This window comes from Alnus glutinosa, chromosome 10 (genome assembly GCF_958979055.1).
Source record: "Alnus glutinosa chromosome 10, dhAlnGlut1.1, whole genome shotgun sequence".
Classification (NCBI taxonomy): domain Eukaryota; kingdom Viridiplantae; phylum Streptophyta; class Magnoliopsida; order Fagales; family Betulaceae; genus Alnus; species Alnus glutinosa.
This window is the reverse complement of record NC_084895.1, coordinates 722247-737109: the sequence shown is the minus strand read 5'-3', so window position 1 is coordinate 737109 and position 14863 is coordinate 722247. Positions and strand designations below refer to the sequence as shown.

Here is a 14863-nt window from a genome sequence, read left to right as displayed (position 1 = left end):
TGGATGAGCCATGTGATACAAATGAATAAAAACTAACATAGATACTTGTTATTATTATATTTACCTAAAATTTTAAAGGGATAACTTTACAAAAGTGTATCAAATAATGCACTGTTTTGAGATAAGGGTACTGAACTCGCAAACATCTCAAACCGATATATCTACGTTTCCAAACGTATCACTTAAGGGTACTTCATTATGATATACTGTTAAATCCTGCCAAATTTTTCAAAATACCCATTTGTTTTTTTTTTTAAATATAATATTTTTCAAAGATTCAAGCATATGTATTATTGTTAATTCTGTTAAATTTTGGCTAACACCTAAATCATAGCATTCTTTTTTTTTTTTTTCTTTTTTTTTTTCTTTTTTTTTTTTTCTAAAAAAGTAGGGGTATTTTGGGTACTCTATTAGGATTTAACAGCAAGTTCTAACGAAGTACCTTTAAGTAAAACATTTAGAAACGTGGATATCGCAGTTTGAGACATTTGCTAATTTATTATAATTATCTTAAAATGGCGTATAATTCGATACATTTTTATGAAGTTATCATAATATTAAAAGTTGAGAACAATTGTTGGGCTTTTAAATAGACATAAATTTTGGAAACTCGTACAAACCCGCCTTTAAAAACGATATGTGTCTTTTAAGCTATTAAAAAAGCATGTGAAAAACAAATGCAATTAAAAAATTACGTGCTTCTTACATGTAAGGGACACAAGTCACTATTAAAACTTTGTTTGTAGGAAACGTATATCCCTTTTAAATATGAGAAGTGCTACATTTATCAATATATATTTTTTATTTCCAAAATTTTATTCTCAGATGATGTGTCAATCATGGTTGAAATCTACCATTTTAAAAAAGAGATATGATTTTTTGTCATCCTAAGACAACTCTTGACTACCTTACCCATGTGGCAAGGTGGTCATCTAGCTAGCTTTAGTTTTTTTTTTTTTTTTTTTTTTTTCTTTAAAAAAATAAGTAAAAGTTGCCACATGAGCAAAAATAGTAAGGAGTTGCGTATTGGGATGGCAATACATCATATTTATACATTACCATTCAAAGATACAATTTTTGACCACATTTGCCAACGTGGTAACTTATTTTTTAAAAAATAAAACCTAAAGAGAAATGATCCTTACACTCATTTCTCACAACAGCCCCACAACAAGCTGATGGGACTGGTAATATTTTATTATTTTTTTAACAAAAAGAAAAGAAAAGAAAACAAAAAAATAATAAAATATTACCAGCCACATCAACTTGTTGTGGGGCTGTTGTGAGAAATAAGTGTAAGGATCATTTCTCAAACCTAAAAGCTAGCAAGATGGTTAGTTTGCCAATGTCAAGAGTTGTGTCTTAAGATGACAAAAGATTAAAAATTGTGTCCGGCACATAATTTGAGAATTTTTTTTTTTTTTTTGAAAAGTAAAGCATTTCGCTTTAAACATTAAAAGCTAGTAAAGAATAAGAAAGAACTCATAGCATCAGGAAATTCAGAATAGAAATAACTGAAATCAGAGGACTGTGCGTGGGCATAATGGCGTGGTCTCTCTCTGCTCAAACGCTTCTCGTCCATCTCTCTCTGCAGTTGGCTGCAATGATTGTGGGGGTAATGGGTTCGAACGCGATGCATATGGCTATGAATGGGCCGAGGGAATTCGATTACTTCAATTTGGCGTTGCAATGGCCCGGCACAGTCTGTCGCCGAACCCGCCATTGCTGTTCCTCCAATGCCTGCTGCCGCGGGTAAATTCAACTCTCCTCTTTTTTCTTTTATTGTTTTGAAAAATTAGAAGCACGCAATTTTATGGGTTGGTGTCAAATTTTCTTATCATCCATTGGGTCAAATTTATCACATGTGATCTAACTTATTATTTTCTTTGATTATCATCATTGGGTTTATAGTTTATACCCAATTGTTTTTTTTTTTTTTTTTTAATTCTTATTTTTCATTGGGCTTATACCCATTTGTTTTTAGCATTTTTTGGTACGTGTTTTTTCTTTGTCTTCACTTTTCTTTTGGGGGTCTAAAAGTCAGTTAAAAGTGGAAAATTTGAGAGCTCACAATATAACTTTTGGTGGGTACAGCTCGTTGTTGGTCTTTTGTTGCTTTTAGATGTTATTGTTTAGTGTTTTGATCTAATTGTTGTAAATTTTGAAGTGGAATGTCTGGCAGCTCTATTGTTTAGTTGTGAGATAACCCAAGAACTATAAGATAAAGGCATGTTTGCAAAAGGATGATATGAGTTCAATTTTTTATTTTTTATTTTAAGTACATGATAGGAGTTAAGGCTGTTTTGCTTTTGGTTTAATGCCTGTCTTATGTAGAAGGAATTAAAAGATATGACTGTTCCCCATTGAAGTTCCTCAATTATTGTGTAATAGATCTCTCTCTCTATATTACATGCTTTATATATTTATTTTGTATTAAAAATACCCTGTATAAAAATATTTTTTTCTGTCTGAATACGAACCCCAAAACGAAACATTATCTGGGTTTCCAATCTAGCTCTTTGGGCTCTTGTTTACCATTGAATTACATGACATGTACATTATAGTTGAATTCATTCATTAGTTCTCACTTTTTACGGTCTTGAGATTACTGTCGATTGTCAGCAACGATAACACTGAGGGATTAAAGTGCAGTCTATTTTTATCTGCCAAAGGCCCAAGACAAATGGGACGGAAACTAAATGGGGGAAGATATTGACCTTTTAAGATGGTTTCATCCTAGTTTGTGCCAAATAATGCACTTAGCTTGTCCCGATTATTTTGGTGCTTTTGCATGTTGCCTCTGATATTAATATTGTTTCTTGTGGCATGTGAATTTGTTATTATTTTGTTCAACTTACACATGTCAAACTTGGTATGAATACTTATGTATTTATTTTGTATTTTTTTTTTCAGCTCAAATGCTCCAACTGAATTTACAATCCGTGAGTATGAGTTATAATCAGTTATCTCTTTATATTGTAGTTCAAAGGTTGCATAGTTTGCATAAATACTGTTTTCAAATCCCGTTTTAAGTTTTGGAAAATGTGGCCTATTAGGAGTGTGTTTTTGGACACCTTTTTTGGGAGAAATTTCATTAGAGTGTAGGAAGTGTAACAACTTTTTCCTTTGTCCTTTATTTACCAGGTGAGTTAAGCATTAGATGGACCCATTATTTATGCCTTTTCAAACTAATTTTCAGTTGTAACTCGAGCTTGTGTACATAAATCTCTTGAGGATACTGTGAGAAATAAACTGATCTGTTTCATATACTTGTACAACAGATGGACTGTGGCCTGACTATAATGATGGGACCTGGCCTGCCTGTTGCACCCGATCCAATTTTGATGAAAAGGAGGTATATTTTTCGTTTCTTTGACTTTCAACTCCTTTATGTGTTATTCAGCATGAATATGCTTGGGGCTTGTTGAAGACCTTTAGATATCTCCGCTCTGAAGAATGTTATTAGGTAGGTGTGTATGGTCAAACTGGACAATATGTTCCTGTTGCTGATAAATTTACTGACTAATTTGTGCAATACAGCTAGTTGACAATGTCCAATTTTTCACCAATGCACATAGGTATATCCTAAATGGATACCCCAAGGAACTAAGTGCCTGTGGTGAACATGGCTTGATTGTCATCATTAATTTTTGATAAGTAAGAACTATTAAAGAAAAAAAGAAGTAGAAATCAAAAGTACGTGGGTTGTGTACTAGATGACCCTTTGGAATACAGATTACAAATGCCAAAAATCCATAAATCCAAAAATAAAAGGACTGGTAATATCTATAGACGTCCACAATAGGTGATCTCAAAAATAGAAGCTTTAGTCTGTCTAGAGGAAGCTCCATCCCATTGAATGACCGTCTGTTTCTCTCCCACCATAAAGTCCACATTGTAATAGAACCATGCTTCAAACCTTATCGCTTTATTGTCTTGGCTTATGCTAGAACAAGAAAGTAGTCGACCTGTGTCCTTGGCATTACCCATTTGGCACCAAACAACACAAACACACATCATGTGCAACTGGAAATGAAGAAATAATAGTCAGCTTTTCATCGTTTTCTTACACATACAAGATTGATCTACTACAATAGTCTTGTTTTTTTATTTATTTTTTATTTTTTTAAAGATGGAGAGGTGGTATTGGGTGGAGGCGAAGTCGTTTGTGTTTTCGGTGGTAGAAGGAGCCTCGGTGGTGAGAGTGGAAGAAAGGAGGAGGAACTTTTCAGGACTGGTTTTGCTTGGTGCTCAAAGTATTGGGTGGCTAGTTTTGACGATGGAGAGTCTGTTGTGGTTTCCGGGGGATAAGGATTTTGTTAGGTCTTTCAGGGAGGGGTCAAAGGTTTTCATTGTTAGACGAGGTGGTAATGTAGCTGGTAGATTCCTCGAAGTGGCTGTTCACGCTGTGGGGGGTCGGAGAGGGTTTATTTGCATCCCTGAAGGATATGAGGGGCGGGGTTGGAGCAAATTTGTTCTTGAGCTGGGTAAGGTCAAAGATTTTCTCAATGTTCCGGATGGGCATGGCACGGTTCGTTTAGCTCCAGTTCCAGAAAGGATTCGTGGAGCAGGTGTGGATGTCAATGAAGTTTTTGTCCCCTTTATCCCGATTGGTTCTCCCAGCAAAAATGGAGTTTCTTCCTTCGTGGAAGTTCTGCGTAGAGGTGCCAATTGTCCTGGGGTGGAAAAGAAACTGCCTCATCCAGTGGCTCCGGTAGGTGAGAAGCGCCGTGATCACTCAGTTGAGGAGAAGGAGCTGTCCCGAACAAAGAAGCCATTGGAGAAGGATTTTTGTGACCGTTGTGGCGCAGAGAACGTGAAGGATGGGATGGGTGGCAGTCTGTTGCCTATGAAGTCTGCTGCTCGAGGCAAGGGTGGTAGCTTCTGTGGTGATTCTGCGGTTTATCAGCCGATAGGAGAAGAGCACACATTTCCCTCTCTTTTGTTGTGGAAAAGCCAGCTGGAGAAGCTGAAGGCTGATGTGGATCAAGCTCTTAGCAGGATTTGTGAAGGGCTTTTCTCGTTTGGGCCTGGGTCTAAGTCCAAGTGTATTGGGCGGAAGAAAAAAATTAAGAATAGGAAGAGAAGACTGCGTTGGGTTTCGAAAGCCCCGAAACCCAGTTCTTTTGACCTGTTAGCGGAATCGGTAGGGCGTCCTGAGGTGGGTCCGTCGTCAACGTTGGACTGCGGCGGGTCTGAGATTCCTCCGGCAGTCTCTAAGCCTCCAGGTGGGTTGTGTCCCATGTTAACGGCCGGTCTCTTTGTTTCGGAGAATCAGTTTTCCGATCCCGTGCAGGGCCCTTGGCCTGATTCTGTCGCAGCGGCTAGGGAGGATGGAGCGGGTCCGTCGGTGAGGATGGGTTCTTCTCCGGTGACTCTAGAGGGTTCCGGTGGGTCGTTTTCTTCTAATGCTGTCCACGAGTTGGTTAGATTGGTCTATCAACCGGAACCTTTTTCTGGGGCTGTTCTTGGTCTGGAGGGTCCGGAGGCCAATCTTGCTGTGGTCGACTCTCCGTTGAAGGCAGAAGATGCGCTGGTGGTCGGGGCTGTTTCGGACCCATCGGACACTTTGGTTAATTCGGATCTTTCTCCCTCTCTTTCTTTGGTTTCTGGCCCTCTCGGTTTGAGGTCTAGGAATGGGCTGGTTTCTGTTTTGATCTCTGAGGGGGATGGTGTTTTTTCTGTGGGCATTCCAAGAGAGCAGGAGGGCTCAAAGGAGTTGTCCTATTTCAGTTTCCATTCTGATTTCAGGTCTGTAAATGTGGAGGGTGGTGTAGGGGATGAGGTGGAGGGTTTGGGCCCATTATCGGTTTTGCCTTTGGCAGTGGAGTTGGACAAGAATTCTGCTTCGAATGTGTCTCCTAGATGGGTGATGGAGAGGGTGAAGGGTTACTACAAACTAGTAGTAGTGTCTTGTGACCAATTTGAAGATAAATTGTTGGCTTTGTTTGAACAAATTGAAGCCAAGCGGGACCAATCTTTGGTTGATTCTTTGGCTTTGGTCACCTCTGTATCAGGAGTAAAAGGCCAGAGGGGGATTAAGTAGCTGGATTGTTCCATTAACTATGAAAAGAAGGGAGAGCAATCTTATAGGAGAGGAAAGGGCAAGGGCGTGTCTTGTGTTAATGAAGCTTAAAATTCTTTCTTGGAATGTAAGGGGGATTAATGAGCTGGATAAAAGATTGTGTATTAAAGGGCTCATTAGAGAATGGAAGGTTGATTTGGTGTGTTTGATGGAAACAAAAATGGAAGTCATTACTAGTGAGGTGGTTCGAAGTTTATGGGGTTGCCATCATGTGGATTGGTGTTATATGGGGGCTAGTGGGGCATCAAGTGGGATTTTGATTATGTGGGATAGGAGGGTTGTGGAGAAGGTGGATGAATGCATGGGACGGTATACTTTAACTGTTTCGTTGCGTAACGCTGAAGATAATTTCTTATGGGCTTTTGGGGGTGTGTATGGGCCTAATGATGATGGGGAGAGGAGGGTATTGTGGAATGAGATGGCTGGCTTGATGAGTTGGTGGGATAGACCGTGGTGCTTTGGGGGTGATTTCAATGTGGTGCGGTTTCCGAGTGAGCGATCGGGAGTTGATGGTTTTTTTGCTGCTATGGAAGATTTCTCGGAGTTCATACATGGGCAGAGTTTGGTGGATATTCCTCTCCAAGGAGGGCAGTTCACTTGGTCCAATAATCAGGTATGGTCTAAAATTGATAGGTTTTTGTTATCTCCAGAGTGGGAAGAACATTACCCTGATGTGTCACAAAGTCGTTTGCCTAGACTTTTATCAGACCATTTTCCTTTGATGTTGGATTGTGGATCGCATAGAGAGGGGAAAAAATACTTCAAATTTGAAAACATGTGGCTCAAATCTGTTGGCTTTGTAGAACAAGTGCAACGTTGGTGGGAGTCTTATGATTTTCAAGGCCTGCCGAGTTTTGTGCTGGCTAGCAAGTTGAAAACTTTAAAAGTGGACTTGAAGATTTGGAATGTGGAGGTCTTCGGTGATGTAGGGAAGAAGAAGAAGGAATTATTAGAAGGTATTAAAGAGTTAGAGTGTTTTGAAGAAGCTCGGGGGTTAGTGGAGGAGGAGCGGGTTCAGAAGTCAGACATGATCAGGGAGCTGGAAAAAACTCTCCTGTTTGAGGAGGTTAACTGGAGGCAAAAATCTCGGGCTCTGTGGTTGAAGGAAGGGGATAATAACACTAAATTCTTTCATAGGGTGGCCAATTCGCATCGGAGGTACGATCATGTGGGAGTTTTGAGGATCAATGGGGCTTTGTCTTCTGATCCGGTGGTAATTAAGGATCATATTGTAAATTATTATGACTCCCTGTACACCGAGCAGAGTTCGTGGCGGCCAAGGGTGGATGGTATTTCTTTCTCCTCCATTGATGCGGATGAGTGTCTTTGGTTAGAACGAGGTTTTGAGGAGCAGGAGGTGTGGGAGATGAACGGGGATAAGGCACCGGGTCCAGATGGTTTTTCTATGGCTTTCTTTCAGAAATGTTGGGGGGTTCTCAAAAAAGATGTTATGGCGGTATTTTCAGAATTTCATAATAGTTGCCAGTTTGAGAGGAGTTTGAATGCAACTTTTGTTTCCCTTATTCCTAAGAAGGCTGATGCTTTGGAGGTTAAGGACTTTAGGCCTATCAGTTTGGTGGGAGGGGTCTATAAAATTATTTCTAAGGTCCTTGCTAATAGGCTCAAATTAGTGTTGGGGAAAATTATTTCAAACTCTCAGAATGCTTTTGTTGGTGGTAGGCAAATTTTGGATTCGGTTCTTATAGCCAATGAATGTCTGGATAGCCAAAGGCGGTCAGGGGAGGCCGGATTATTGTGCAAACTGGATTTGGAGGAAGCTTATGATCACGTGAATTGGGATTTCCTTCTTTACATGCTTCAGAGATGTGGGTTTGGGGAGAGGTGGAGGAAATGGATTAAATTTTGCGTTTCTACAGTAAAATTTTCCATTTTGGTAAATGGCGTCCCTTCTGGTTTCTTTCAGAGCTCGCGGGGGATTAGGCAAGGTGATCCTCTTTCTCCTATGCTGTTTGTGGTGGTTATGGAAGCGCTTAGCAGGATGTTGAATGCATCTATGCTCCAAGGCTTGCTTTCAGGCTTCATGGGTAATGAAGCTTTAGTGGTGAATCATTTACTGTTTGCGGATGATACCTTAATTTTTTGTGGAGCTCAAGCCGAGCATGTTCGAAATTTGAGGTGTACCTTGTTATGTTTCGAAGCGGTGTCAAGGTTGAGGATCAATTTAGGCAAATCCGAATTAGTCCCTATTGGCGATGTGGGAGATGTAGAGTCTTTGGCTCATATTCTGGGTTGTAGAATTGGGTCTCTGCCGATGACTTATTTGGGTATGCCGTTGGGGGCGTCGTTCAAATCTATTTCTATTTGGAATGGGGTTATTGAGAAGGTGGAACGAAGGTTGGTTAGTTGGAAGAAACTATATTTGTCCAAGAGTGGTAGGGTAACTTTGATTCACAGTACTCTTTCTAGCATTCCTACTTATTATTTATCTCTGTTCCCTATTCCTGTGAGTGTAGCAAAGAAACTGGAGCGGCTTCAAAGGGAGTTTCTGTGGAGTGGTTTGGGTGATGAAACTAAATTTCATTTAGTCAATTGGCATCGAGTCTGTACTCCAATTAAGGCTGGTGGACTGGGTGTTCGTAATGTTATTAATTTTAATCAAGCCTTATTGGGGAAGTGGATTTGGAGGTTCTCTCAAGAGCGTGATGTTTTGTGGAGATCGGTGATTGAGGTGAAGTACGGGAGTGTGAGGGGAGGTTGGTGTTCTTTACCGGTTACGGGGCATTATGGTGTCAGTGTTTGGAAGTTTATTCGAAGGGGGTGGGATAGTGTTGCCTAGTTTTTGCGTTTTGAGGTGGGAGATGGGTCTCATATTCGCTTTTGGCATGATCTTTGGTGTGGGGACAAGCCTCTCAAGCTCTGTTTTTCAGCTTTGTACTCTATTGCGCGTTCTCCTGATGCTTGGGTGCTGGATAATTTGTCTGTGGTTGGAGGCGTGGTTCATTGGAATATTCTCTTTACGCACTATGCTCAGGATTGGGAGGTGGAGATGGTGATGTCCTTCTTTGATCAGTTATACTCTACTCGGGTTCGACATGGGGAGGTTGATAGGGTGGTGTGGAATCCTTCCAAGAGGAGGAATTTTGAATTGAAGACTTTCTACAAAGCTTTAGTTTGTCACGAGGCGGTCTCTTTTCCTTGGAAGGGTATATGGCGTGTTAAAGCTCCGAAGCGGGTGGCGTTCTTTGTTTGGACAGCGGCTTTAGGAAAGATCTTAACTCATGACAATTTACGTAGGCGTGGTATTGTGGTGGTTGAGTGGTGTGTTATGTGTAAAAAGCATGGGGAGTCCGTTGATCAACTTCTTCTTCATTGTGATGTGGCACGGGTTGTTTGGAGTTTTTTTTTTAGTTTGTTTGGGGTGGAGTGGGTTATGCCTAGTAGTGTTGTGGATTTATTGAGGGGTTGGGGCACTTTGCTGGGTCGTGGTCCTGTTTTTCGTATATGGAAGCAGGTTCCTTTATGTGTTTTGTGGGGTTTGTGGCGTGAGAGAAATTCTAGGCTTTTTGAGGATGTGGAGTCTTCAGTTGGGGCTATTTGTAGAAAGGTGCTTAATTTGTTATATCTTTGAGTGTCGGCACATAGCCCGGGTAGTTTGTTGTTTGCTGACTTTTTACTTTCTTGTTCTTTCATTTCCTCTGTTTAGGGGCACTTTTGTATACTTCCTGTGTACTAGGGTTGTGCCCCTCTACGCTTTTTAATGAATTCTTACTTATAAAAAAAAATAGTCTTGTTTTTTTTTCTCAAATTATTTATTTTGAGAATTATTTGCAAAGAAGCTGTCCAGATGAACAAGGCAACCTTGAAAGGTGCCTTAATCTGCCAAACAGTCCTACAAGGAAATATTGTGTGTTCTGGCTCTATCAACATAATAAGAGCATACGTCAGAACAACCATTTCTATTCAACTTCCAAGATATCGTTTCCTCTTTTCCTTATATTCTCACGAAGTACAACAACTCAAAAAGAGAATTCAGTCCAATCTTTTTCTGCTCTCCAAGAAATAGGATTCCAATGCATTCCTTTGCTAGATATGCCAAGGGGCTATTGCCCTTATTTCGAAGATTTTAAGAGTTGTTGATCCCAAGGACTTTCACCCGATTAATCTTGTGAGTGACATTTACAACATTATTGCTAAGATTATAGCTAACAGGCTAAAGTTGGTGTTGGAGAATATTGTTTCTAAGTCAGAGAATGCTTTCATCCAAGGTAGGCAAATCTTAGATCCTGTTCTTATAGCCAATGAATGCCTTGACAGTAGAATAAAATCTTGGGAGCCGAGTGTACTCTTCAAACTGAACTTAGAAAAAGCCTATAGTTACGTGAATTGGGATTTTTTGCTCTACATGCCGAGGAGGTGTGGTTTTGAGGGGGTAGTGGTGCTCTTGGATAGTTCATTATATCTCCTTGGTGTGTTTCTCGGTTTTAGTGAACGACACTCCCATCGATTTTTTTAGTAGCTTGCAGGGCTTGAGACAATGAGACCATCTGTCTCTTTGCTATTTGTCATTATGAGTGAGTGTAGACTTATTATTGGGCTTCTCTGTGGGGATAGGAAATGGTGGTGGGATTGCTATTTCTCACTTGCTGTTTGCAGATGATACTTTGATTTTCATTGGCATTGATCTAGATCATCTACATCACTTGCAGTACTTGTTCTTATGTTTTGAAGTTGTTTCGGGCTTGAAGGTCCATTTGGCTAAGTCAGAATTGGTTTTTGTGGGTAATATTGATGATGCGGATGGGTTGGCTAGTATTCTGGGTTGTGGAGTATCCTCTTTACCTTTGAAGTATCTTGGTATTCTGTTGGGCGCCTTCTATAGGGCTAAGTTGATTTGGGACAATGTTATTGAAAAGATAGAGCGTCGGTTGGCTAGTTGGAAAAAGATTTACTTGTCTAAGGATGGTAGGATTACCCTTATTAAGAGCATCATTTCCAAAAATTTATCTACGTATTTCATGTCCCTCTTTCCTCTCACTGCGGGCGTTGCAAACTATATTGAGAAGCTTCAACACGATTTCTTATGCGGTGGGCTTGGTGATGAGTTCAAGTATCACATGATAAGCTGGTCCAAGGTCTGTTCTCCTATCTCTAAGGAATGGTTGGGGGGTCCAGAACTTGTTAATGTTCAATTGCGCTCTTTTAGGAAAATGCCTATTGCGCTATGGGCAAAAGAGAGAGGCCTTGTGGAGAGTTGTAGTGGACTCTAAATTTGGCAGTTCGTGGGGTGAGTGGTATTCTAATGAGCCTATGGGGGTGGGGTTATGGAAGAATATTAGGGGGGTTGGGAGAAGTTTTCTAGTCATATCAGATTTGAAGTGGGAGAGGGCTTCAATGTTTGATTATGACATGATTTGTGGTGTGGGGATATGACCCTGAAGGATGCATTTCCAGTTTTATTTGGTATTGCACGCGCAAAGGATGCTGTTGTTGCGCATTAATTTTTTTTGATAAGTAATAAACTAACTTTATTAAAAGCGTCAGGCGCCCCTTGGTACACCGGCAGTATACAAGAGAAAACGCAATGCTTGAAATAAAAAAAACAGCCCAAAAAAAGAAAGAAAGAAACCCACCAACACCATCCCACGAGAGCCAGAGCTTACAAGAACAAAAACACCCCAACCCAAACCCTCAAAGAACACACAACAAACCCATCCAAGAACCCTCAGAACCCAACACCCTAAAACACGACACCCGTACCCCACACCCGACCCACAAACTACAGAACCTGAGCCTTTCCCCCCAAAAAAAGTTTAATGATTGAAAGGTGGATGTGTTTGCCCCGTTCTTCAGAGTGTTATATTCAGTTAGTAGTTTTGAGGATTGTTAGAGAACATTAGAGGAGATTAAGTCTTTTTTTCTTCAAAACTTTGTTTTTTTTGAACAATTTCTTTTGGTTTTTTGTTTTTGTTTTTCCTTTGGTTATTAGTTATCATGATTTTCTTGTTTTGTTTTCTCCTTTTAGTTAGGTGTTTTCTCTTGTATACCTGGGGTGCCTTACGCTTTTAATGACATTTCGATTACTTATCAAAAAAAGATATGCCAAGAAAAGATGCAACATAGGTGTCCTTATCAACAGCTACTCATGAAAGTTATGCGAATCAAACTTTAAGAGGCTAGTTGGTTTTTTTTTTTTTTATTTATTTTTATAAGCAATAAAATGCATATCAAAGAGCGTAGAGAAGCGTAATCTTAGTACATAGGAAGTATACAAGAGAACCCCTAAATAGAAGAAGAAAGAAGGACATGAGCTCCTCCAACGTCCTCTCTTGGTTCTCGAAATTTCTGTCATTACGTTTCCTCCACAAGCACCACATAAGGCAAGAAAACACTATGTTCCATATGACAGCACTCTGAGAACGATTACCCATCCACCAACAAGCAAACAAATCAACCACTCGATTAGGCATAACCCATGGCATTCCAAAGTGACTGAAGATAGCATTCCATACCGCATAGACAACCTCACAATGGAGAAGAAGATGATCCACATGCTCCCCATTCCGTTTGCACAAACAACACTTATCGACCACGATGATATGCCTCTTCTTAAAATTGTTCACGGTAAGAATCTTCCCTAAAGCCGCCAACTAAGCGAAAAAAGCCACTTTCAAAGGAATTTTGGTTCGCCAAATACTCTTTCAGGGGAAAGGAAATACATCTTTACAAACAAGGATCTTGTAAAAAGAGCTAACATCAAACTTTTTTTTGTGAGACGGGGCCCACCGAAGCTTGTCTTCCCCTTCCCTACTCACTTTATGGCAATGCAACAAAGTGTAGAAGGAAGCCAAAACATCCACCTCCCAATTTTGAGCCGTACGAGTAAAGCTAACATTCCACTGAAGGGATCCACTAGAGTAGTCCAGATTAGCTGTGACAGACGCATCCTTTACACGGGCAAAGTTATATAAATCCGGGAAAGCTTCCTTGAGGGTCATCTCCGCACCACACATCATCCCAAAATCTGATCTTGGACCCATCACCCATAACAAAACTGGTATGTCTAAAAAACAATCTCTACCCATCCTAACATTCTTCCAAAGCCCCACCTTGTGCGGCCTCAGGAAAGTTCTGCGAATCAAAATTTAAGAAGCTCATTTGTTCATCTTATATCATGCCAAAAGTAAGACACATCGCCATCACTGATTTTAAATGCACCAATCATGAAATAGTTCCTGTTTGCTTTTGATTCCTTTCCATAAGCCCATGCCATGATTACCTCTAATTGTAGGTGATGCCAATTACCTTAATTTCCCCCATATTTAATACCCACTCAGCCTCTCCACAACTAATTTCTCTAATGTGCATGGCGCCTTAATTATTCATATTAAAAAAAGTGCATTGTGCCATAACTATTTTCCCAAAAATCCTAGGTTCTCTAATTCCGAAACATCTTATGTGAATTGGAGAAGAAGCAACTTTCCAATCCACTAGATGATATTTCTGCTTATCTCCTAGAATCCTCATAGTAGCTTCCCCAGTCTATTAGCATACACACAGGCATAAAGAAAAGAAAAAAAAAAAAATAGGTTGGCAAATTAGGAGCTCAAAACCTTCTTTTTTTATTCTCTTTTGTCTTGGACTGCTGCGTTCTTAGCTTTAATGATTTTCGTGTTCTTTTTTCTTCTCCTTGTTAGATGCTTCTCTTGTATACTCCCTATGTACTAGGTTGCGCTTTTAATGATATTACACTTATAAAAATAAAAATAAATTTTTTTTCTATAGGAGTAACTATCCTACCTTTGGATGGATATAATTTCTTCCACCCAGCTAACCTTCTCTTTGTTCCCTTGAAAACTTCATTCCACGTTGATGTTGCCTTATAAGAGGATCAAAAGGCTACAATGTCTGCATATTTCGTAGAAACCCAAAAGTCTAAATAAATTATTTCAGCTGAATGTGTTTTGTGTTAGTAGCTTTTCATTGTTTGTAGTATTTTCAAGTTTATTACAACTTAAACTAGTTCAGTTTCACAAATTTGGTCTAAAGTCTGGTGAAAATCATGATTTAAGAATTGAAAGTACCAATTATACTCAGCTACCCTAGTACTGGTTGTCTTTTTACCCTAGTAAATGCGTACTTTTTGACTTGCACTCTTAGTTCAGTAGTTAAAACTTCTTTTTGGAACCGCTGCAGGTGTGGATGATGAATAGTTCTTAGCTCATTTATTCTCTCTCTCTCTCTCTCTCTCTCTCTCTCTCTCTCACACACACACACACACACACACACACACATCTATAGTACTATATATAGATGTGAGAAATTCTTAAGGCATATAATGAATGGCTAAGATGCCCTTACCAAACTAAATGCAAGTAGGAATTGATTAGGTAAGTTGAAAAAAAAAAATTATATTTCAACAAAAAAAATGTTTTTTTTTTTATAAGTAAGAAAAACTTTATTAAAGAAAGCGTAAGGCGCCTCTAAGTACATAGGAAGTATACACAAGAACAACCAAAGCTAACCCGCAAAAACCCACAACACCAAGGCCCCAGAAAATGAAAAACCAAAAACAAACTACAAAAGGACCCAACTAAGGGCAAGACTACCCATTACCCGCCAAGGCACAACAAGCCTACAAGATGTGTGCATTGCCTTTCCTACGCCTAGAGGGATATTTTGCATCACCATAATTGATGGAGCTATGTAGATTCAAAAGCTCCCTTTTTCCTTTAGACTTCTGGCGCACAATCAACTGGAACTCATCTTCCATGGCATCCTGAATAGCCATGGCCTCTTCCCCAAAATCCCCATCCATTG

The 14863-nt window shown here is 39.8% G+C and overlaps 1 protein-coding gene across 1 annotated transcript in view; it reads left to right on the top strand.

Annotated features, from left to right (window-relative positions):
- Positions 1-1472: 1472 nt before the first annotated feature.
- LOC133880216 (ribonuclease 2) overlaps positions 1473-14863 on the top strand; it is a 30560-nt gene continuing 17169 nt past the window's right edge. Inside the window, exons 1-3 of the mRNA XM_062319119.1 lie at positions 1473-1752; positions 2914-2942; positions 3282-3355. Coding sequence (XP_062175103.1) covers positions 1544-1752; positions 2914-2942; positions 3282-3355 — 312 coding nt within the window. The 5' untranslated portion in view covers positions 1473-1543. The remainder of the gene's footprint in view (positions 1753-2913; positions 2943-3281; positions 3356-14863) is intronic.